Genomic DNA, 23,887 nt, shown 5'->3' with positions numbered 1-23,887 from the left:
TGTGATGTCTGAGACAGCATTTTCTTTCAACTGCAACAGAGGACAAATGACAAATTTGAGAAATTTGTGAAAAATGGTTTATTTGAGGGAATACTTCACCAGTGCTTCTTTCTCATGCACACTTGGACTCTAGAGCATGTCCAAAAATAGTTGCTGCAAAGTTGCTGTAGTCATGAATCAACTCAGTAATATATATCTAAAAGTGTTCATATTTGCATTTTAAAAAAGGTTCATTTTTCAGGATTGATCATGAGTTATGATTTGTTTTGCATTTGATGGGCCATTAAACTTTTTTTAAGCCCAAATGTGTATTGAGAGTACTAAAACACTGCATTCATTCAAGTAGGCTAACTCATGCCACAAAATGCACACATTATAAGTAAGCAAAAATAAGCAATATCATATTAATTGACAGGGCATTATGAAATCAGCAATCACCCAAAAATATTGATACAATGTATCATGATACATTATCAAAACGAAATTCTTTGAAAAACCAAAATATTTAATGACTCAGTTCATTACTAAGAAATACTGTTATATTCTACTATTATTTATAGTATAGCTGGTAATTTTGACAGACTATATTCTAAATTTTTAGTCTAAGGGGTTAACTAATGACCTTAGAAACAGCGGATAAGTAGGTAAAATATAAAATGTTGTATTTATTCATATGATTACTAACTTTCTATTGTGCACTTTATTTTTGAGCAATTCAAGTTTCTATACAGACGGAAGTGCCCAATTTTACGAGGGTATTTAAATGCGTCACGACGCATCTCTGACGTCGGGGACGGACGGAAGTGATGCAGCTCGCTTTCCTCGATCACCTAATCCGTTTTGATGATGCGAAATGTCTCTAAATCTGATCTCAACATGGTGATGCTTGTTTGAAACTCTCCTGGCGTCATTTTTATTGATTTATTTATTTTTTTATTGCAGCGGAGCGAGATGGACCCGTCCAGGAGGAGCGAGAGTGACTGGCAGGGATTGATAAACGAGGTGAGACTGGAAGGACGCAGAGAGCAGCGTGAAAATAACACTCACAATAACCTCCACTCGTGTTTGTGCACCAAAGTATCATATTGGCTGTAGATCTGTGTCCTTCTGCACTCTTTAAACGCTGTGTGTCGCTTCCTGTTTGCGTGCTCAGACAGTTAAAGATGTTCAGATGAAAGAGGATTAAATCTCAGCTGCTGTGGGTTCTTCAATTTGTAGATAAGGAAGTGCATGGTTTTTCCTTTTTACCTGCAGAGTCATACATACAAAGCCACACAGAGAGGAAAACTGCACCAGATTGCAGGTGTATTGACCTTTCACCGATTATTATTTCACCTACAGATAATTTAGCACAATCAATTAATCAGTAAATGCATGTAGATGACAGCTCATGATGACTTTATGATCACCCACATGTCCGTGTTTTACACAGATCCAGTGTGATGCAGTAATGACGAATATATTGACTAACATTGCTCTTCTGTTTTGGGATTATTGTTAAAGTCAGGTGAAACAAAAAGCCCAACAAATTGTGGTCGATCCTGTTCATCCCCTTTTTTAAGAATTCCTAAAACTGTCCTCAGGGAAGATGTTAAAGAACTGCCGCAGCAACCAAGAACATGTGTATAAAGTATTTTATACCAAATGTAATAACTTTGATGAATTCACAACCACCATTTGCAATAGGACCATGTCCGTTATTGTTGTCTGTACTGTGCATGTTGTGTTATTTATTGTTTTGCGATTTACATTGATGAGTTTTATCCTAGTGGTAAAGCAGAAGGCAAATTTTCATGTTATTATTATTATTATTATTATTATTATTGTTATTATTATTGTTACATTTAGGTTTTGGCCATACTTATCACTGGGGTTGCAGCGGTATACTGGTTTAAAGCTATAGAGTAGTATAAAAATTGACACTTATCATACGTTGTGTATTTGCTTATCTATGCTTGAAAAAAAGTACAGAGAATCTTGTCTTATTTTTATTTATTTTCAGTGTTTTATTTAGTTTTTGTATTTTCACATACTCCCATATACTGCCAAATACTCTTAGTTATGATTAAATTGTTCAAAACTGTTGCTGGATTTCACCTACATATATTTTCTGGCTTTTGGAAAATGAAACTGCATACCAAGTCAATATTATTCATGTCAAAATGCCACTTTTTTTCTCTCAATTGTAAAACATTTGATTTATATGCAGTTCCTCATCTGCAAGAGGAAGCTGGAGAGTAAGAAAGAAGCTCTACTTATTCTGTCGAAAGAGCTGGACACCTGCCAGCAGGAGAGGGATCAGTACAAACTGATGGCCAACCAGCTCCGTGAGCGACATCAAGGGCTCAAAAAGAAGTACAGAGAACTAATAGTAAGCTGAGCAAAAGATGCATCATTAGTATTAGAAAAAGCAGAAAATTGTGTTAAAAATTGTCATTGTTCACTATTAAATCTGACAGTTTTCTTTTTTATAACGTACAGGACGGAGATCCATCTCTGCCTCCTGAGAAAAGGAATCAAGTAAGTGATTTTAACCTGCAGATGTTCTTTGTACATCACTGTCTTAACAAAAATGCATAAAGTGGTAAACTGTGTTAGAATAGGCTCTTAAAAGTGTGTTTTGCAACCTTGCACACAGCATAAAGTAAGTGGACTTAAATACCTTGAATTAAGTTATGTACACTTGTGTTTGTGGGCGAGGTGGGTCATAGCCATCAGTTATATTAGTCAACAGTTTTTAATTGATCACTGATGCAATTGCAATTGTTCATAACAACCCTGTAATTTTATTTTGGGCAAGAAGGACTAATTGATGAAGTGGACACTTTTCACAGCTGCTGCCCCCTTTATTATTTAAGGTTAAAAGATGTGGAAGTATTTACATGAAATTCTTGTTCGTCGTAGAAATATTTATGTAAAAGCTGAATTAAGCCTGTGAGATCTAAGTCATGTGACCTCGAGTTCATGTCTTGTTCAGGTGAATTTAGCCCAGCTACTGAGAGACTCCAGAGAAAAAAGCAGTCAACTTTCAGAGGAGGTGAAGGAGCTGAAACAACGACTGGTGGAAGCTCAAGGTGATAACAAGGTACCCTGACATACTGTGCACTATATGGAGAGTTGCAATAAATCAAATTAAGGTATTTAATGTATGTTCATTTCTTTTTTTGAGTCTTGAATATATCTCCAACATGTGCCAGTTCATCAGTGTATGAAAGCAGAATCACATGCTATATTGCAAAACTGATCGGAAAATGTAAGTGGGTCTCTCTGTCCCAACAGCTTCTACGAATGACCATCACCAAACAGAGGCTAGGAGATGAGGAGGTCGGAGCTCGACACTTTCCTGCTCATGAGCGAGAGGATCTTGTCAAACAGTTGGAAAGAGCCAGAGAGCAGGTGAGAACAAGACGCCGACTGGCTGCTGCTTTTAAATGCAATAATTTAGTTCTAACAACTTCCTGTCAACAAATTCAGTCAGTAGTGGAGGAATTATTCAAATATTTCTTCTCCAAAACAAACAGACCCTGTAATTTAACCTTGTAAAAGCACTGAATGAAGCAGTTTCATTTAAAGGTCAGTGTTTCGCCCACACAGTTCAGCACAGCACAGCAGGGGCCAGAGCTGAGCTGCTGCTAATGTTTGCTCAGCTTGTTTCTCTGGTAACTTAAGATCCAGACGTCCAATGACTAAAACTTTTAACTTGATTAAAACATATAGTTTAAAACGACCAAGATCTAAAAGGTTTATGGTAAAAATGTGGCTTAAAGCTGGATAAAAAGTCATTTTTTATCAGCTTTAACCACAACCCTGATGCAGGTGCGTGTGTTTTGTGTTGCTGTAGAATGAGATTTTGGAGCACAGCGTGAAGTCGCTCACAGACGAGCTTCAGGACGTACGAGCTGAGCGTGACGTGTTTCAGCAGAAGGCTCATCGCCTCAATGTGGAAATGAACCACATTGTGGGAAATGATGAGATACGCATTTTGGACATCGATGCACTTTGCATGGAGAACAGGTGGGTTTTTCTTTATATCAGATAATGTTTTGGTGCCTCACTGTGAGAAATATTAGAGTATCTGCAGCAGTTACTCCACAGTTTAAGGAACGAACTCTAAGTTTTGCACGAGTTAAGCATGCTGTTGAAACAGTGCAGCTATTTGACTGGTTAACTGAAATAATTTACAAATGTACATTACATTTGCTGAGTGATTCCCCTGAAGTCTTCTTTACTATGTAAACTGATAGAAATGATGATAACAGGCTTCTGATCAAAATAATCTTTCAGGTATTTGCATGAACGCTTCTGTCAGCTTCAAGAAGAAATCAACTTGCTCAAAACAAACCTGGGGAAGTACAAGGTAGCTACAATTTCTAGTGTTGTTTTTATTTAGTTAGCAGTTATATTTTAAATATTTTCAAAGCTGCAGATGAAAAAAACATAAACCTCTCATGCTCAATAATGTTTTTTACTGGTTGCAGAGTGCACTGGACTGCAGGAAAACCTCTAAAATCTGTGGGAAACCCAACAGCAGTGCACTGACTGGGGTGCTCTCTGCTAAACAAGGTCAACAGGATTATTTATATAAAAACCCCTCATACTTTAGCATGTGCGGTGTTGCAAAATGCCAAGTAAACATTTACACAAGCGGTGAAGAAAGATGTTTTTATAAACCCTTATTTTGCAAACAACATGTGGTGTCTAGTTTAGTTTATTTGACAAAGACAGAGCATATGGATAATGGATGTTGTAAATATGACAAAATTAGCCAAAAGGCTATTTTTCAACCTTAGTTCATGGCTAGATGTTATAATAGGCTTCCTAAAAGTAACAAGAAAAGGTGAAGATATAACCTAATTATTGAAATAGGGTGTCATTAGTGTCACTTTAATGATAATACAGCTAAACATAAGTTACAACATTAAGGCAGGCTGGCAGTAACCAAAATGCATAGAATACATGAAGCAATCAACAGGACGGCATTTAGCAACATAAAACAAATATTAATAGATGCATGCAGGCAGAACATGAAGCAAACAGCACATACAGCACATGTGAAATAGCTTACATGCACGCTAATATTTTACTTTATTATTCCCAAATATAATAATATTCTGAATTTGATGCAGGTCTAATAAACAGCATATTTTATATGGATATGAACTTTTCCAAATTCAGCATGTTCCGATTAAGATGAAGAATATATCGATAGTATTCGGAGCGTTCTTTGGACATTTATATAGCGCATTAAGAATTTGTCTCAATTTGGGTTTTTAATACAGTTAGTGACACAGGGCTTCTTGCCTGTTTACGGTTGGCTCTGTGTGTTGTCATGGAAACACTGTACACAAACCAAATAGCCAACAGTTTTCAAGGCCATGGTAGAAATGTATGCACAAAAGGCAAGCCCATATTTTTGGTCAGAAGAAGAAACACGCCTACTAAATATTACAACAGACTTTGATTTCAATAGGTTTTGTATATGTGAACATCTTGCAACACTGACCTTTCTCATGAAAGCGGTTGAAGCAATGAAAGAGGGAGGTTGTTTTCGCATGGTCGAACAAGTTTGCAACTGATACAGAAATTGAAAAAAAATCCTATTTTAGGGCAAAGAAGCAAAATGACTTTGCTTTCCACTTTCTTCATATTTTGATATAATAAAAGATGTGATAGGGCATGTAAATCGGAATATGCACAGCTTTATGTAAACAGGAATGCTAGCGACATATTCATTTTCATTAGATGCATAAAGTACTTAGTAGGAATATTGTCTTTTTCAGAATAAGGGCGTGTAAACGTACACAGCCAATATGTGCTTTAACTGTGACTAACAATTTATGTGCAGTGAAGGAATTGCTGCTGTCTGAAGAAAACGGCTGCAGTTTGCCGGTGACTCCTCAGTCCATCTCAGACCTCAAGTCACTCGCCACAGCTCTGCTGGAAACCATCCACGAGAAGAACATGGTGATTCAGCACCAACGGCAAATCAACAAGTACTCGATCTCATACTTTACGCTCCCTCTGTTTACTCTCTAATAACGTGGATGCTCGATGGAGAGTTCAGATTTCAGAGTTTGTGTCTTTTGTCTTCAGGATTCTTGGAAATCGAGTAGCAGAGCTGGAGAAGAAACTAAAAACATTAGAACTGTCTGGATTATGGAGCCTGCCAGGTGAATCTAATATGCAGAGACAAATGTGTTTCATTAAAGCTTGTATTGTATTTAGTGTTTACAGTAATTTACAATCTGTTTTTTTCTTCTGTCCTTTTGCTTCTTGCTACATGGAGGCCTGACTTATAATGTGTCTCTGGGAATATATGGAAGTATGTTCCTCTCACTTCCTCTCACTCCTCTCACTACTTTTTAACCTTTGAACTTCACCTCCCTCCATCACTTCTCACATCTGCCCAAATGACTTTTAATCATTCCTATCCAATCCAAAGAGTTTTAAGTAGAGACATTCAGCTGAGCTTTTATAAAGGCTGACTTTGAATAATGTTCTGTCACAACAGGAGGAAAAGACACCATCATACTGAATCCTCAGCAGGCTGAGATGACAGAGTCTCCTGGACAGGAAGGTAATTATTTAGTGTAACTTCTGTCAGTGTACACCATCTATCTGTCATTCTGTGTGTTGGTGAGAGTATCTTGCTTAGATCTACTATTCTTACAGGTGAGGAAGGGTCAGAAAAAATAGCCATCAATCAGCAGAGCTCCACAGAAGTCCCAATCCAAGAGAGTGGACCTCCATCTGTGTCAGAGGAGCTTCTTGAGGAGTCGTCGCCATCCAGCGAGGAGACATGCCAACCGAACTTCACGTACCACTCAGCTGAGGAAGAGCCAGTCAGCCAACAGACAGAAACACCAGACAGCGGCCAATCAGAGGTCACAACTGAATTAACAACTCACCGGTCAAAAGAAGAGGAGTGCGTGAGTAATTCCTCTCCCACACACCATTCGACAGACCTCTGCGCCTCACAGCAAACTTTAGAGAACTCTGACCCCGCTGCAGGAACAAAGGATGAGTCAGATAAGTGCACTGTAGGGTTGGAAACTGTTGACACAGATAGTAATCCAACAGAAGAAAACATCAATATCGCAATATCCACTACTGCTGCTGCAAGTTTTGACAAAGAGCAGGAGGATGTCCAGTCAAACCAGGAGCTTTCAGATGGGACAGATGTCAATGTAAGTCAGGACATGTGAAGTCTTCCATGAGCTGCTCACATGCTGCAGAACATCAGGAAAAACTCTCTGAAAGATAAGAAGGAATGATCTCAGTGTAATATGATGCTAGTGTATTCATTTTTATGAATAATGAAAAGAAATCTGAGGAAAGTGTTACTGTTGAATCTAAATACAGATGGTGCGTTGATAATGGATGCCTACATCTGTTACTTACTGTAAATCCAAGAAATATCAATACATGAGGGATTTTCTTATCAATATGGCCCTGTCAAAGTAGCAAGAATGACATCAGACCTCAAAAATATCTTAGTGTTAAAGGGAGAGATTTCAGTCTTGGTTGATAGGGTAACCTGTAGTCACAGGTGGTAACAGCAAATGCACTTTAACACCACAGGTCACACAGCTCTGAGGCAGCAAAATAAACAACTGTTATTTTAATATGGAAGTCAGGTGTTAGTTGAAAAATTTCCATAATTTTGTGAGCAACCATGACCTGATTTTATGCTGCACACGGCATGATTCTGCTGACAGCAGAACACAGTGAGTTGGTTACTTCACTAAGTTTGATGTGTTTGTCACCTTAAGTTCTTCATCAAACAGCTCACTGATGACTGCTTCATCACTCCCTGCAATATTCTCACTAACAGACACACTGCATTTCCTGTGACTACGTCATATTAAAAGTCATCTCATGTTTTACCAGTTAATTATTATGAAGCTGCATCAATATACCATTTTTTACACAAATGTTCCTAAAACCCAATTCATAATTCTGGGTTACTACATAAATAGTGCAATACTTTCATGAGTGGGCCATAGGCTCAATCACCTTTGTGGACAGATAGTGACTTAACACACATTTATTTGAATGAAAATATTTGAGATTATTAACTTAACTGTCAACTGTCAGTAACGGACTACCTTTTTTTTCCTTTATTTGATCAGTTTTTGAGAATCTCATGTGTACATGGCCCAATTTTAATGTTGAAACCAGAACACAACGGCAAATGTAGTTGGGAATTCGAGAGGGGCGACATCCCCCTGGTTAGCAAAAATGACCAAAACGTGTCCCCCTCATTAACCTGTTGTTCCTCTCTATGCTGCAGATCCAGGCTCAGTCCCAGTCCTTTCTGAATCCATGATTATAAGAGTAATTACACTTTGATGGAGCATTTCTGTTTTCTGACTCAGCATTTTCTGACTTAGCATTTGTAGCACTGGTTAAGTTCACCAGGAAGCTTACAGACCAATTACATGCTTTAAATCATCTAACATGATGCTGCTCAGCCAATCAAATCTGTGCACTTTGATGATCAGTTGACTGAAAAGCACCACTACATGACGAAGCACAGGGCATCTTTTTATAACTACGTCTGACCTCCGGCCAATATGTGATTGTTGAACAGTGATATGCTGCTGAAGAAGCCTGCCCTTTACTTGGGATTGTTTTTATACAAAATGTTAAAACAGATTTTGGCAAAGATCTGCAAGCGTTCAGCCAGAAGAGCATTAGTGAGGTTTGGCAACAAAGCTTCGGTCACAGTCCAGTTAACCCAAAAGGTGTTGGATGTGTTTTAGTTGAGAACTCCGTGCAAAACAGTCAAATTCTTTCACATCATTGTCATTATGAAACAGTTATACTCAAACTGTTGCCACAAAATTTGAAGCTTTACATTGTGATTACTGGAGACTGGAGAAATTATGATTTACTGTGATTAAAAAAAAAGCAGCAAATGAAGGTGTAATGATTTTGGTTTTTCTGCCTTTGACACAAAAAATGCCAGTTTTCAATTAGTTGCCTAAGTCATGGGAATTCTCACTTTGACTGAAAACTGAATTCAGCAGTGAAGAAGAATATAATCTGCTGTTAATTAACTCTGGAGTAACACACTGAATTGGGTTTCACATAGAAATGAACTCAAAATTGAGAGAAAAAAGGTGCAATAAATAGACAGCCAGCTGTTGTGGACAATGTTTAAGCTTAGCAGCAGGTTTATTTTGTCTTTTCAAACATAATACAAACATATTCAGTTTCTTATTGTCTTAAATTTTACAATGTAGGACATTTTTCTTCTTTGCTAAACACCTTACAATAGCTTTTTATTTTTAATAATGTAAACAATATCAAAGCTATAGAAAATGCTGCATGGTGTATACTATTTGATTATTAAAGATAGTTGCATTTTCTTCTTTAAATCCATGCTTTTATTTAATTCCTCAACGGGGGAGGAAAAAGCAAATATTTGAAGAATTTGTCAGTTGACACTGAACCAACATCTTAGATAGGAACACATTTGCAGAATGTTTTACTCTGTAACACAGTGAAGCCACAACATGTAGATTACCAGCACTGATGTCTCAGTCATGTTTTTGTGGTGGAAATATTTATTACCTCACCAGATAGAAATTAGAGCCATACTGTATGTGTGTAATGTGTTCAAAAATGTCTACAAAATATATTTATTTCTGCCAAATAAATGATTTTCAACTACTGGGTTGTTGTAACTTTCAGCTCGGGAGAGCTGTCGTCTTGATCTGCAGTCTACAGGCTGAAGATTCGGTGTCACTAGTGTGTGAACGGGTGAATGGTGCCTGTGTTGTAATGCACTTTGAGTAGTTGCTAAGGCAGGAAAAGCTTGATATAAATGCAGTTTGGTTACCATTTAGCAAGAAAAACCTGAATCGTAAAATGATCCCTGAAGTATAATGCTGTGTGTTGCGCAAATGTAATGCAAGTTCTTTAAGCTAAATGCTAATGTCAGCGTGCTAACATGTTAATCGCAACGCTGATGCGTGCAAATGTAATGTTTACCAAGTTGACCAGCTTAGTTTAGCATGTTAGCATTCTAACATTGGCTAAACGCAAGTACAGCTGAGGTACCAAAGAAATTACCAAAACAAATTGAAGTTTGGAATTGATATAGTGGGAGAGGAAAAGTCACATGATCACCAAAATCAGTAGGATTCATCTTCTGGATAATATATCAATGTCTGTGCCAAATTGCGCACCAATCCATCTTGGAGATATCTTCCAGGATAAATAAAGACTTTTGAGTTCATATCTGTCCCAAATTTCAATAGCTGAGATACTCCGTCTGGACTAAAGTGGTGGACTGACCGACTGAGAAGCCCTGCCGCTTGCATGAATTAAAAATATAGAGCCTAATATCTGGATTATTGTAGTTTATTTTGGCCAGCATTTAAGAAAAGACTTGTTTTTAAGGCAAGCTTCCACTATGTTTGATCCACTGTTGAGTGATTGGAGAAAGGGGATTTGATAAAGTCATTGATTTTTTCTTGTTATCAGACAAGCAGAACAATGGATACAATGAATGACTACAAAGGCAACATGTGTATGTTGACCAGCATCAGCCTAATTTCTCCTCATCCGCCTGTTATACAGCTTATGGTGCGTATTCCAGGGTTTGACGGAGGAAATCCCAATTATGCAGCAGCCAAGCCTCCGGCCTGCGTTCCCATGCAGCAGGCTCCCAGCATCTCCACCAAGCCCTAAATCGTCTGTCTTCTCGTGCACCACCACTGCTCTTCCGATCACAGACAGCGCTCCGAACAGGGTTGCCTCAGATTCTAGCATTGCATTGATTTTTCTTTCCTGGGGTTCAAAATTCCCAAAGTCTCCAGGGTGGTTGGGGTGATGTACGTCATGTGGGTTGTAGTGGCCACCAGTGGAGTCACAGCCCTGGCTCAGGTCTCCGTACTGATGGATGTGCACTGCTCTGGGCCGTGGATTGTCATCTGTGGGGAAGCCGTTAATCCGTACCAGGACTTGGAGTTTTCCCACAGGATATTGCTGCTTAAACACCACCTGACCGTACACTTTGGGCAGACTGTCAGGTAGCATGGTGCTGGGTCTCATTTTGCAGGCTGCATACAGGGTGCCGTTGTTCTGAGAGACCTCTGGTGCTGATTCACTCTGGGCTGAGACAAATTGTTGATGGCCTGCCAGCAGAACCAACAGTGCTGCTCCCAATATACTCATTGCCCTGAAAGATATTATAATTGTTAGGGCAGTGCCAAATAAAATCATCATAATGTTTTGCATGGAGTTACCAGTGGTGGATGAAGTACCTGAAAGCCACAATAGAGTAAAAGCACAGATTTCCTTCCAGAAAATGACTTTGGTAAAAGTTAAAGTCACCTATTAGAATAATGTCTCTCAAGTATCTGATATTCACTGTACTTAGGTATCAAAAGTAACTTATGATATTAAATATACTTACATATATAATTTAAAGGAACAAGCAGGTTATATGGTGGTAATAAGAAAGCAAATGGTCAGGATTTTGAGAGTTAATTATTTTTTTAAGTTTATTTCCTAGTAACGTGCACCACCTGATCAATAGAGCCTTTATTACACCTGATGAAAAAAGGCATTTTTCTAAAAAATTAAAGGATTTTAAGAACAAAATCTAGTTTTTCCCTCCTCCGCTTCTGTCATTCATCTGTCATCCTTTCCTCAAGTAAAGTACAAACACTCTCAGAAACTACTTAATTTCTGTAACAAAGTCTTATTATTTGTTACATTACACCACTTTAAAAAATACCCATCAAGTACATGAAAACCATATTTATATCCTTTACTAAAGCAAATGTAGTAACAAAACATTATAAAAAAAATCAAAGGTTATAATGTCCTGCATTACTTAACACAGAAGTCAAAAGTACTAAATTTACATGTGTGTATACATATATATATATTGGTTTTACATCATTACAATTAATACATTAACATGTAAGGTGTAATTTATATTTATTAGTGGATGCTTAAGCTCATTTGAGCTTCTTTCAAGATGAATGATTTGATCTATTGAGATTTCTAAATTTTATGTAATCAAATGTATTGTATATGAACTCTTAATACTCGAAATAAAAACAACTATTTACATTATGGAGTAAAAAGTACAAATTTCCACCTTGCAATGTAGTGAAGCATCAAAAAAGCAAATTATTCAAGCACAGAAGTACCTGAAACGTGCACTTTGGTACACGTACTGTAAAAACGTACTGTTTAAAAAATGCATTTAGCTACTTTCATCCACGAAAAAATAGTTTAAAAAAACATCAAGAAAGAAAAAGTGCAATATTCCCCTAACGTAAAAGTAGCCCATAAAGCGCCACAAATGGTACCCAACATTTCCTCAAACATTGCGCATTACTTAAATTACTTTTTAACTGAAATTGTCACAGTTGTCTATTCAAACGGTAATGTACTGCATATCACTTATTTCTCATATAGACACAATCAACATAAATGAACTCAATATTGATTGTAGGCTAAAGTATATTTACTCTGAACAGAAGATTGAGCTAATGAAAGGCACACGTTGTTCGTATCCGCACACAAACATAATGTCGCAGTACTTCAGACTGCAGCTGAAGTTTAATCATCGAGCCTGACAGAGACTTCAGGTCCCGCTACATGAGCAAAGCCCCACTTACCCGTGTAGACGCATGGTCAGCATTTAAACCGCTGCAAAAACTTTAAGTCCTCACTGTTAGAAAATGTTCAGTGCTGATCTTATAAACGAGTCAAGATGCAAAATGTTTCATAAGATGCAAAATGTTTCATAAAGGTCTTGTATAAGCGTGTCAGTAGGCGTTGTTTGCTGAGGGTGGAGCAAAGTTTCTTTTTTTTTCTCTGCACAATTTAAAAGGCATGGAGGCTGGCATATAGGCAACTTTTCATTGTTCTTTCCAGACGTGCAGTCAAACCTGATTGCTTTAGTTCCTCTTATAGGCTACTAGAGGCCTGTTTATTGAGTAAAAATTTAAATTAAAATATGCTGTCATGCAGTTATGGTGCTCAAACTTCTCTTTTTGAAGTAACACAAAACTGATGTAACATCCCACAAGTATGGTAATGAGGTAATAGCCTCACCAAATTATTGTTAACTATTCAAAGCGGTGCCAAAGCTGTAAAAGCTGCCTGTGGACATGGAAAGACTCAAAATGTTGCATCTACATGCAGCTCTAACACTAAAGGGTTAGTTTATAATATTAATACCAGTATAACACAGAGTGGCAGGACTACAGTGTAAAAATGCTCTAAACATGCTTGAAAATTTTCACTTTTATCTGAAAAGCCTGTCTCTCTAGGTCTGTTATTAATGAAACATATAAATAATAATAAAAAAGTGTTTAGTCTTTGGTCAAATGGCACTTTGTAAAATATAACAGATAAAACATGTGCATCAGTTAAAGCTCTTTTTCTCAAATTAATTAATTAATTAATCTCCTGAGGAACTATTTATGATAGTGTCGGCAGTGGTGTAAAATGGGGGGAAAACTTCACTTTTTGGGTACCAGGGAAGGATTTGAGGTTTTTTTGTTTTGGCTTAGAGGAGGAATACTCAACTTGTTTGGGTTTTTTGTATTATTAGTTTAAACATAGCAGAACCCCCCCCCCATCACTTTATTTATCAATTAATTGGCTAAAAATTATAATCAAACATCAATAAATTAAGTAACAATGAAAACTGGTAGTTGTTTCTGCTTTATCATGTGTAAAGACATAACCAAAGCAACCCAATAAAAACTGTGCATGATATGAAATGTTAACATTATGAAACTGCTTTCAAAATTAGCTGATTCATTCTTTCACATAGGTTTAAAACCGACATAACAACAGTCTTAAAAGCTATCTTGAAGAAGTACCTGCACATGGCCCAGTTGCAGTCTTGTAATGTAATACCAGTGCACACTCCAGACCAGCAGGCGGCGGTATTGTAAATTTGCGCCGCCGCCGTAAAACTAATGAAAAGAAGAAAACAGAAGCACAGGAATCTTGAGTTGTAGCCCGGCAGAATTGTGTCCGCGTTAATACATCAAAGATAAGCTAAATTTCGTCCCTAAAGATGTCCAAAAGACATCGCCTGGATTTGGGGGATGACTACTCTTCCTCTAAGAAGAGGTCTGAAGGGTAGGTGAAGCTCCACAGTTAACATGTCTGCTTTAACCAGTTAGGTGCTAGCTCACCGTTAGCTGATGCTAGGTTATTTGGCTAATAGCCACCACGGATGAAGAACCGGGACAATATAACTATAGCTGTTAATGTTGTGCCTCTGAACTTAGCTTAACGACGTCCGAGTGTTTCACCGATACAGGTTTAAAGATTTTTGTCGTTTAGCTTTATTGTGTTATTAACTCAACGTAGTTAGGTCAGCTACAGAGGAGCTAACAAACGTTACCTTTACCGTTCAGGCACGTGTGTTTGTGGCCAACGTTCACTTCGCGTTAGCGAGTGGCTAACAGCCTGAGCCAGTTAGCTTAAAAGGAGAAAATATATTAACTTTAGCTACAAATAAAATACATGCTAGATATGCTGTATATGCTAAACGTGATCAAAATAAGAGCCCAAACGTGTATGCTAAGGCACTTTGAGGGATCTTATTACACAGAGAAACAGTTTATTAAGACACTTTACGCCAGTTTCTTTAGCTAGTGTTCAGCTCACTTAAACTAATGTTATTTTATACAACAGTCCTGTTTTACCAAGTATTAGCTGAAGCGGTGCTGAAGATGTGTTTATTCAGTTTATTGTTATTTTGGAGTGATAGCCTATTTAATTGTATTGCATTTTATTGCTATTTTAATCTTATTTTTGGTTAAACCTTGTCAGAGTTAGCAAAATATTATATAACACCTCTAAACTGACCGAGTTTTTAAGAAAACTAGAATGTTATAACCTTCCTTAGAGTGTGATTTATTGCAGGACTGTTTTAAATAGTTTTTCACAATGGAGTGCACTATTGATGGTCATAATCCCTTAAAAAGACAACTTGAGAATTTTAGATTTGTTTTTATTGTTATGTGCATTTGCAAAAGACTGAAAACTATTGTCAAGTCAAGCCACATTTATTTATAGAGCGCATTTGAATCAACAAATGTTGACTAATGTGCTTCACAGGGAGATAAAATAACACAGAGGCATGATCAAATAAAAACTACAATAAATAAGAACTTACAATACCCTGACAAAATCATAACCCAAAAATAGCATTGCACAGGCAACAAAATAAAATACAGGTAGAGGCAGACAGTATAAAGTTGACCACTTTATTGTTATAACAATAATTTATTGTTGTCAGATATTATTGACTGCTTCTAAAATCCATTGTCAGGCAGGAAAGTTAAAGCAGGTTAATGTTAACAGTGTTATGTCATATAAGACTTACCATAATTACTAGACTTCGACTTTTAAATATTTTTCACATCAATGTCCATGTCATAATCATGATTGGGCAACCACGAGGGCAGATATTTTCAACCTGCTTCTTAATAATATCAAACAAATCCTGCCATTCAAGGTAATTCAACCTAAAAATGATGGATAATTCCCTTATGTTGTCATGGATGCACTGTATTTTTAATCATTGTGCAAGCAATTCTACAATCATAAATACAACAGTCTCAAGTTATCTGATGTGAATGCTTGAAAGTCTTATATGTGATAAAGTTTCCCATCTCTGCTTTTCATCCCACATGATGCGAGCAGGGCAAAGCTAATATTTATTCTTTGCAGTTTTGACAGCACTATCAGCAGAAAATCTCAAGATAGCTTCATAATGAATTCCTTTACACTGTAAATACTTCTAATAATGCCCTGTCCTGATGTTGACAGGAGAGACCGGGACCGTGACAGAGACCGTGAGGACCGCTCCAGGGACAGGGACCGAGATAGGGACCGGGACAGGGACAGAGACCGAGACAGAGACTCGAAGCCTGCTACTGTCCCATCTAACAGCACGGCGCCTGCACCATGCCTGGCACCCATCAAGCAGATGGCTATGCAACAGCAGATCAACCCGTTCACCAACCTGCCGCACACGCCGCGCTACTACGAGATCCTGAAGAAGAGGTTACAGCTTCCGGTATGGGAGTACAAGGAAAGCTTCAGCGATATCATCACACGTCATCAGAGCTTCGTCCTTGTTGGAGAAACTGGCTCTGGGAAGACAACACAGGTCAAAAATGCAACAATTTAAGAAGTGTCTTGTGTTGCTTAAGAATGATATCCTCTTGTATTATTTTGTCTGAAACTAATGCAATTTTTGCTTTTGTTTTTTTTTTTTTTTGTCCAGATCCCACAGTGGTGTGTGGACATGGTGAGGGGCTTGCCTGGGCCTAAGCGGGCAGTAGCCTGTACTCAGCCCAGGAGAGTGGCAGCTATGAGTGTAGCTCAAAGGGTGGCAGACGAAATGGACGTCATGCTTGGACAGGAAGTCGGCTACTCCATCCGATTTGAAGACTGCAGCTCAGCTAAGACTATACTCAAGTAAGTAATTGTGGTTTGCAAATGCACTGTAAAGGCACAGAGCAACTAGTTTTATTTTTTTGATCCTGGATATCTCAATATTACAAAGATTATATGTTATTCTTCAGGTACATGACAGATGGTATGTTACTAAGAGAGGCTATGAATGACCCGCTGTTGGAGCGATATGGTGTGATCATTCTGGACGAGGCCCACGAGAGAACTCTGGCCACAGATATCCTGATGGGAGTACTCAAGGAGGTGGTGCGTCAAAGACCAGATCTGAAGGTAATAATTAATTTTTTAAATACAGCTGTGAATCATGTGTTTGCCTCTGTCATGGTTTATGCTGTGTTTTGCTACAACCAGGTGCTTAACTAAACAGATAATAAATCGAAGTCAGTAACAAAATCAATCATGAGAGGAAAAAGCAAACTCCAGGCACTTATGTGTGGAGCAGGAACACATGCAATTGAATTGCCTTTATTTAAAACATGGCTACTTGTATTAAAACTTTCAACACTAATGTCTTCATCAGAGTGCAAAGGGTGAGCAAGAATCAAGAAAACACTTTATTATTGTTTATAAAATGTTTGCCTCATGTGCTGACCCTTTTCTTTAAGAGCACCAGCGTTTTCAGAGTTTCATATGATAATGACCGTCCTGGAGGACACCACTACCTTGTTCTCACAAGAAAATTAATCATTTTGCAAAACACACAGGTGTTAAGTCCAGAAAATGCAATTTTTGTCCCTCAAAGACTCACATCACTGTTCAAGGTGACCTATTAGGCTCATAACTGGACATGTTCAAGCAGCATTATGATCCAACATCAGGGAGAAATTTGCAACCATGTTGCAACATACAGGCACAAGTTGTTGCTCAAAGAGAACAAGTGCAAATCGTAAAAAACATATTTAAAGCGTCTTTTTTCCTTCATGCACAGGTGATCGTGATGAGTGCCACGCTAGATGCCGGAAAGTTCCAAGTGTACTTTGACAACTGTCCTCTCCTGACTATTCCCGGGCGTACTCACCCTGTAGAGATTTTCTACACTCCTGAACCAGAGCGGGACTATCTTGAGGCAGCGATCCGCACCGTCATCCAGATTCATATGTGTGAGGAAGATGAAGGCGACTGCCTCCTCTTTCTCACAGGTCAAGAGGTAAGATTTGTGGCGCTTGCATTGCTGGTCCAGTAGACTCATTAAAGAAGCAATGTTCTGTTTACTCAATGCACAAAGATGAATCCTTTTTTTTTTCTTCCAGGAAATTGATGAGGCCTGCAAACGGATCAAGCGTGAAGTAGATGACCTTGGACCTGAAGTCGGAGACATCAAAATCATTCCACTGTATTCCACATTGCCACCACAGCAGCAGCAAAGGATCTTTGAGCCTCCTCCTCCAAGAAAGCCCAATGGTGCAATAGGAAGAAAGGTTCGTTTAAACTCCTAGATCAGACAGATTTTACTCTAAAAGATCAGATAAATAATGGATCTTATGTAGTAGATGGTCTGAGTTATGTTTCTATTTGTACCCATTTTTTCAATTTTTATCGATAACTGACAGCCTTTTGCTTTGTCCTCAGGTTGTGGTTTCAACAAACATTGCTGAGACCTCTTTGACAATTGATGGTGTGGTGTTTGTCATCGATCCTGGATTTGCTAAGCAAAAGGTGGGCGAAGTACAACTCACCTCTCTAGATTTTTATTGCATTTAATCCTGTTTGTAATGTCATGCTAAATCAACATTTGGAAAATCCTGTAAAATTCATCGGTATAAATGCAGATACCGTATGTTTTATTATGCTGGGCTTCAAGTAGTCCGGCACTGTGCCAGATCTCCAGTGTAAATCTTTGGGCGATCCACTTAGGTCTGTTGTGGATACGGTTTAACATATTAAGGCAAAGGAGTTCACCTACCAATGGTATGAGAGGAAAGCAGCTCTCACGCTTAACATAACAAATGTTACTGGCCAATCAGAAGCAGAGGAGGGCGGGCATTGGCAACACTGACACTGTTGGTTCTAATGTTAGCAGTGTGTCGTAGTGATTTAGTGTTAGATAGTTTGATTCGGCTTAAAAAATGGAAAATAGATTAATGAAACTTGAAGAAGATGTGGCCTTAGTTGATAAAGGAGTGATGACTCACAAAGCTGCTGTCTGTACACTCCAGCATACTACAAAGGAACCAGGGAGCAACAGTTACCCTGCAACTATTATCACTGAGTGACCGTGTTTGCGAACATAAAATATGCGCGTTCACGTTTAGCTTTATTTTATTGCACTATTGTTTACAGTTTTGACAAGGACATATAGAATCGGTGAAAATCTTAATTTTCCACAGTTTAAATATTTGTTTTTAAGATGTTCTTTGGAGTTGCTCATTTTAAACTTGAAAGAATTTTGAAGCTATTGCAGTGTTAAAATGTAGCTGTTTCAAAATACGAAAACTGTACAATTTGGTGCAGGGTGTTTTGCATGTCAACATGCTTTCAAATGTGTTTCCAGGTTTATAATCCCCGTATCAGAGTGGAGTCTTTGCTCGTCACAGCCATCAGTAAAGCTTCTGCCCAGCAGAGGGCGGGACGAGCCGGCAGAACACGTCCAGGGAAATGTTTCCGCCTCTACACAGAGAAGGCCTACAAAACAGAGATGCAGGCAAGTGACAGCAGTTACAGACTTCTTTTCCTCTTCACACTTTGAGATTTGGCAGTAGAAAAAACTTATACATGATGCATGATTCATAATTGTTTTGGGTTTTTTTTAACATTCTAAACACCCCCAATTCAGGATAACACCTATCCTGAGATTCTTCGATCCAACTTGGGATCTGTGGTGCTGCAGCTGAAAAAGCTGGGTATTGATGATCTTGTGCACTTTGACTTCATGGATCCACCAGGTGAGTTAGTTTGCATTAGAGACTGAATAATAATAAAACATTTATTGATCTTCAGTCAGGCACGACCTTTTGACATTTGTGTCTACTCCCGCTCTTCCTACAGCTCCGGAGACACTGATGAGGGCCCTTGAGCTGCTGAATTACCTGGCTGCTCTGAATGATGACGGTGATCTGACGGAGCTGGGCTCCATGATGGCAGAGTTTCCTTTGGATCCCCAGCTGGCTAAGATGGTCATTGCCAGTTGCGAGTTCAACTGCTCTAACGAGATCCTTTCCATTACTGCCATGCTGTCAGGTAATGCCCAGGACTGGGCTGACCTCTTCCTTGCCTTCTGTAGGCTGAGCCTCTCAGGGTTGAACACACTACTGATACTCACTAATAGGTTTTTTTTTGTGAGGGGAGAAGTGTCCTACTTAAACTTAGGTAGTCACAGTATTTTTGAAAACATGTGGATACAAACTATTAATGACACACATCTGTATATCTAATTTGGTATTCAGTATTTTTAAATTTGGAATCCCATGAAAGTCTCGATGTGTTATCTCCACTGTGTGACATGTACAGATACGACAAAATAGAGAAACAGAAACCCGAAACAGGAAGTAAAAAAGAAAAAGGAAATTGTCATTTTAAGAAAATGAACAAAGAAAAGGCAACAAGGTTTTGTTTCAGTGTAATATTTTTTGATATAATGATGAGAACTATTTTTTTAGTTGGCAACAGCTACGTTCATATTCAACAGTATTTCAAGTTAACAGTTGTATTGTAGTTAGAGTCAGATGTGAGAAAGGCTGCATGCCAAATTTCATCTTAAAGTTTTTGATATGTCTGAAACCTTAGTATCAAACCAATTCGCTGTGAATTTCGTACTATTTCCAGCGAAATATTACAGTGTGCCAACACTGGACAGTAGTGCTACAAAATTCAAAATTCATGACCAAGGCAGCTTCATAGCATCATTAAGTAATCAATACATCTAGAGGTGAATAACTTTGGTCATGAGTCTGCTGCCTGATGTGCAGTTTTAGAGACACAATGTAAAGTATTGTGATAGGTTTACCATTATAAGCTTTATTTAAAAAGCACTTTTAAAAAAAGAGTTAAAGTGTTTAACAGACATTAAAACAAAGTATAATTTGCCATTACATATTTATGACAAGATATGGGTAATATTACATATTACATGATTAATGAGTTTTTTATGGGTACTACATATGGGGTTAACCTTATACCAGCTAAACATTAGTTGTTTGGATGTTGATGTTGGCATTGAGCTGATTCAACCATTATTTGGTGAAAAAGATGCCTGTGTGATAATAGTACAAGACAAGTTTTCCTGTGGTTCAAATTTTCTAAAAGCCAAGGTCATGTTTCACCTACAGACATGACAAAAAATCTAAACTCTAGAGGTCCATCATGCCAGCAGCTGCTGCTGGTAGAGCTGATGTTGGCGTGGGTAATGCGTCTTCGACCAGCAGGGAGTTCCTCAGGAAGCAGGCGGCTCAGTGCATCCAAAACTGAATACTCAGCACAACATACCCGATTTGTGCACTGTTCAACATAGTTTTGTGCATGTATCTTTGCAGACACACTGAGCTGCCTGCTTCCTGAGGAACTTGCTGATATTCAATAACATAATCTGCATGTCATTTTTTTTATAGCCATGCAGCCTCAATATAAACTTGTATGTCATCATCAAAAAGCTGTTTTAATCTGCATATTCAGTTTTGGTTGGAATATTTTTCACTCTTGACACTTACATTTTTAAGCTGTACTTTAATTTTGTGTCACTTTAAGTTTAGGTCGTAATTTATTGTGGCTATAATACCATGGTCTGGGATGTTTATTAGATAGTGAGGGAGTATTTTCACTTGTGTTTCATCACCAAAGCAAGTGGATAGGGCAGGCACCACTTGATATTTTATTCATATTCATCGCATTTTAGAATCTTTTCATTGAAATATCACATTGTGAATTTTGACAATTATGTATATTTATAGTATGTAGCCTCTAAGTATTTTCATTGTGTGCTTTCTTAAAGGCCTAAGAATTTTGTCGTACTACCAAAAGTTAAATTTCTGAATCTTGAAAAGTTAAACACTTGCTGATGTCCCTAACACTCTGTAGTTGTGTGAAAACTCTTGTTTTACAGATGTGGTTAAATGACCCCCTCTCTACGAGCTAATAGCCATTACAGTTGGGAATGACCATGAGAAAAGACTGCAGTCCCCTTTGATAGAGCTTGTGGTCCTGCCCTGTCCCAACGCAGTGTCGAGTGCCCTAGCATCATAGGCTTTGCTCCATTTTTCTGTGAATATTTGACTCATCCCTATGGGCGGCTTTGTTGGGGCCCATACCAACCTTGTTTAGTCCCACAGTGTTTTGTCCGCCCCACGGAGGCTAAGAAGGCAGCAGACGAGTCCAAGATGAGGTTTGCTCATATCGACGGAGACCACTTGACGCTGCTCAACGTCTACCACGCCTTCAAACAAAGTGAGTATTCAAGATCCATGTGGGACATGTTTCAAGACTTAAATATACTTATTAAATGAATTGTGTCTTTTGAACAAAAAAATGTTAAATTCAAGGGTGCAAACTTGTCACCCTTAGGCAAAAATTGACATTTTGAAACCGAAATAGGTCATTTGTGTGATTTCTGTAGATGTAATGCTTTATATTCTACAAGATCATCATCGTGGCTGTCCTGTGAGAACCGCATATTTCTTAAGAAGTCAGAAAAACAGCCCTGTTTTAAGCTTGGTGACAATGCAATTTCCAGCTGATCCAAGGGTTTTTTTTTAAGAGCTTATTTAGCTTAAGAAGTACGAGAATTTTGCCAACACAAAGAAACACCTCATCCTTCAGTTTATCAGAAACATCAACACATCTAGAGATGGGTGGTTTTCACTGGATAAGAAGGGGATGGAAAACTGTCAAGTGGAGGAGAAGGAGAAAGTGGCAAAAAATGAAATAAAAGTAAAATCCCTCAAATTTGTACTGAAGAACAGTACTTGAGCAAATGTACTTAGTTACATTCTACCTCTACAAATACGACCTACTTGTTTCTCTGTATTCATTTTTATCTTCTGGCTATCTACTGGCATAATTCTGTATTGGGTACAGCCCTGTATTTTTGTGTGTCTGCTGTTTATTGCTGGACATGTAGCATACAGCTTGTTTAACAGTATTTTCACCACAACTAAATGTTTACTAGAGTGAACTTAGGTGCTGGAGATCAAAACAGTGGACAACAACCGTTCATTGAGATAGAAGTTGCAAAAATGGTTGCTAATTCTCAGTGGGTTTGTCATTAAAAGTGATTGTTTTACATCACAAACAGTCATTTGATTTATTGTTTGTATGAAAAATATTGATGAGTGCAGCTTTAATTTTTTTGCCTGACACTCAACCAAATGTCTAAATCCCTGTTGTACTTTTTTCAGACCACGAGTCTAACCAGTGGTGCTATGACAACTTTGTCAACTACCGCTCTTTGATGTCTGCTGACAACGTGCGGCAGCAGCTGTCCAGGATCATGGACCGCTTTAACCTGCCGCGCAGGAGCACAGAGTTCACCAGCAGAGATTACTACACGAACATCCGCCGAGCGCTCTGCACCGGCTTCTTCATGCAGGTGAGTACAGATTATGAAATGTTTGGATAGTTCTTTGGTAAGACATTCATGTAATGATATCTTTTGTGATATTTTAACAGGAGAAGTCTAGATTTATCTGTTAATGAATACTTTTTGTTTTGTTACCCTGCAGGTGGCCCATTTGGAGCGCACAGGTCATTACCTCACAGTCAAAGACAACCAAGTGGTCCAACTGCACCCATCTACAGTCCTGGACCACAAACCAGAGTGGGTGCTCTACAATGAATTTGTCCTCACCACCAAAAACTACATCCGCACTTGCACAGACATCAAACCAGAGTGGTACGTGTGCCAAGATTAAAACTTTTACTAACACAGCTTTTATACAAGATACATACAAATTGAACTTTGACTGTGCATGATTGTGCATGACAGACTTGCTCATTGCCTTCTTTCTTCTGTTACAGGCTGGTGAAGATTGCACCGCAGTACTATGAAATGAGTAACTTCCCACAATGTGAAGCTAAAAGACAGCTGGAGCGAATCATTGCCAAACTAGAGAGCAAGGAGTATTCCCAGTACTAAACAATAGCCAAGAAGTGTCCTGGAAACACAACTGCATACTTTAGTTTTAGATCTTTCTGTATCATTGTATCTTAATGTTTAAAATTTGGCATTTTTGATTTTTATATTTTGTTTGCTTTTTGTTTCGTTTCTTTTTCCCATCAATGTTAATTCTGTAACTAAGTGTTATGTCAGATGAAATATCAGCAGCAAATATTAGACCTGGTTATAAAGATTTTCAAAAGGAATATCAGAAACATGTCATTTAGATGTGGTTGACTTTCCTTTAGGGGATTGCTGAGTCTTTAAAAAAATTGTGCTTGCTTTGTTTCTTTAATAAAGGAGCTTTGACTTAATTTCTGTGTT

General features: G+C 38.2%; 3 protein-coding genes across 4 annotated transcripts; 2 read left to right on the top strand and 1 right to left on the bottom strand.

Annotated features, from left to right (window-relative positions):
• The first annotated feature begins 798 nt into the window (after positions 1–798).
• Positions 799–9,383, top strand: LOC121941814 (coiled-coil domain-containing protein 149-like). 2 transcript variants are annotated; one of them, XM_088075975.1, is made up of 13 exons: positions 799–1,002; positions 2,210–2,371; positions 2,482–2,520; positions 2,978–3,085; positions 3,280–3,396; positions 3,842–4,014; positions 4,285–4,357; positions 4,479–4,563; positions 5,846–5,993; positions 6,094–6,170; positions 6,287–6,322; positions 6,512–6,577; positions 6,673–9,383. In XM_088075975.1, the coding sequence occupies exons 1-13, from the start codon at positions 952–954 to the stop codon at positions 7,203–7,205; spliced, it is 1,668 nt and encodes a 555-aa protein (XP_087932101.1). In that variant the 5' UTR covers positions 799–951; the 3' UTR covers positions 7,206–9,383. The 2 variants fall into 2 exon arrangements, with proteins under 2 accessions (XP_087932101.1, XP_042340628.2); XM_042484694.2 differs by lacking the exon at positions 6,287–6,322.
• LOC121941815 (extracellular superoxide dismutase [Cu-Zn]-like) lies at positions 9,148–12,814 on the bottom strand. The gene is made up of 2 exons (XM_042484695.2): positions 12,648–12,814; positions 9,148–11,191 (listed from the first exon to the last, which is right to left on the bottom strand). Exons 1-2 carry the CDS (start codon positions 12,668–12,670, stop codon positions 10,561–10,563), a joined length of 654 nt encoding a protein of 217 aa, XP_042340629.2. The 5' UTR covers positions 12,671–12,814; the 3' UTR covers positions 9,148–10,560.
• A 1,144-nt stretch (positions 12,815–13,958) lies between these two features.
• On the top strand, positions 13,959–23,877 carry LOC121941818 (ATP-dependent RNA helicase DHX15-like). Its single transcript, XM_042484699.2, has 14 exons — positions 13,959–14,127; positions 15,829–16,171; positions 16,289–16,482; positions 16,590–16,749; positions 17,408–17,626; positions 17,730–17,897; positions 18,049–18,135; positions 18,971–19,120; positions 19,253–19,361; positions 19,465–19,656; positions 21,733–21,855; positions 22,806–22,996; positions 23,130–23,299; positions 23,425–23,877. The coding sequence occupies exons 1-14, from the start codon at positions 14,063–14,065 to the stop codon at positions 23,540–23,542; spliced, it is 2,289 nt and encodes a 762-aa protein (XP_042340633.1). The 5' UTR covers positions 13,959–14,062; the 3' UTR covers positions 23,543–23,877.
• The last annotated feature ends 10 nt before the right edge of the window (positions 23,878–23,887 follow it).

This window comes from Plectropomus leopardus, chromosome 3, assembly GCF_026936395.1.
Source record: "Plectropomus leopardus strain MGB_pleo_1.0 chromosome 3, ASM2693639v1, whole genome shotgun sequence".
Lineage (NCBI taxonomy): Eukaryota > Metazoa > Chordata > Actinopteri > Perciformes > Serranidae > Plectropomus > Plectropomus leopardus.
This window is presented reverse-complemented; position numbering and strand designations above follow the sequence as displayed.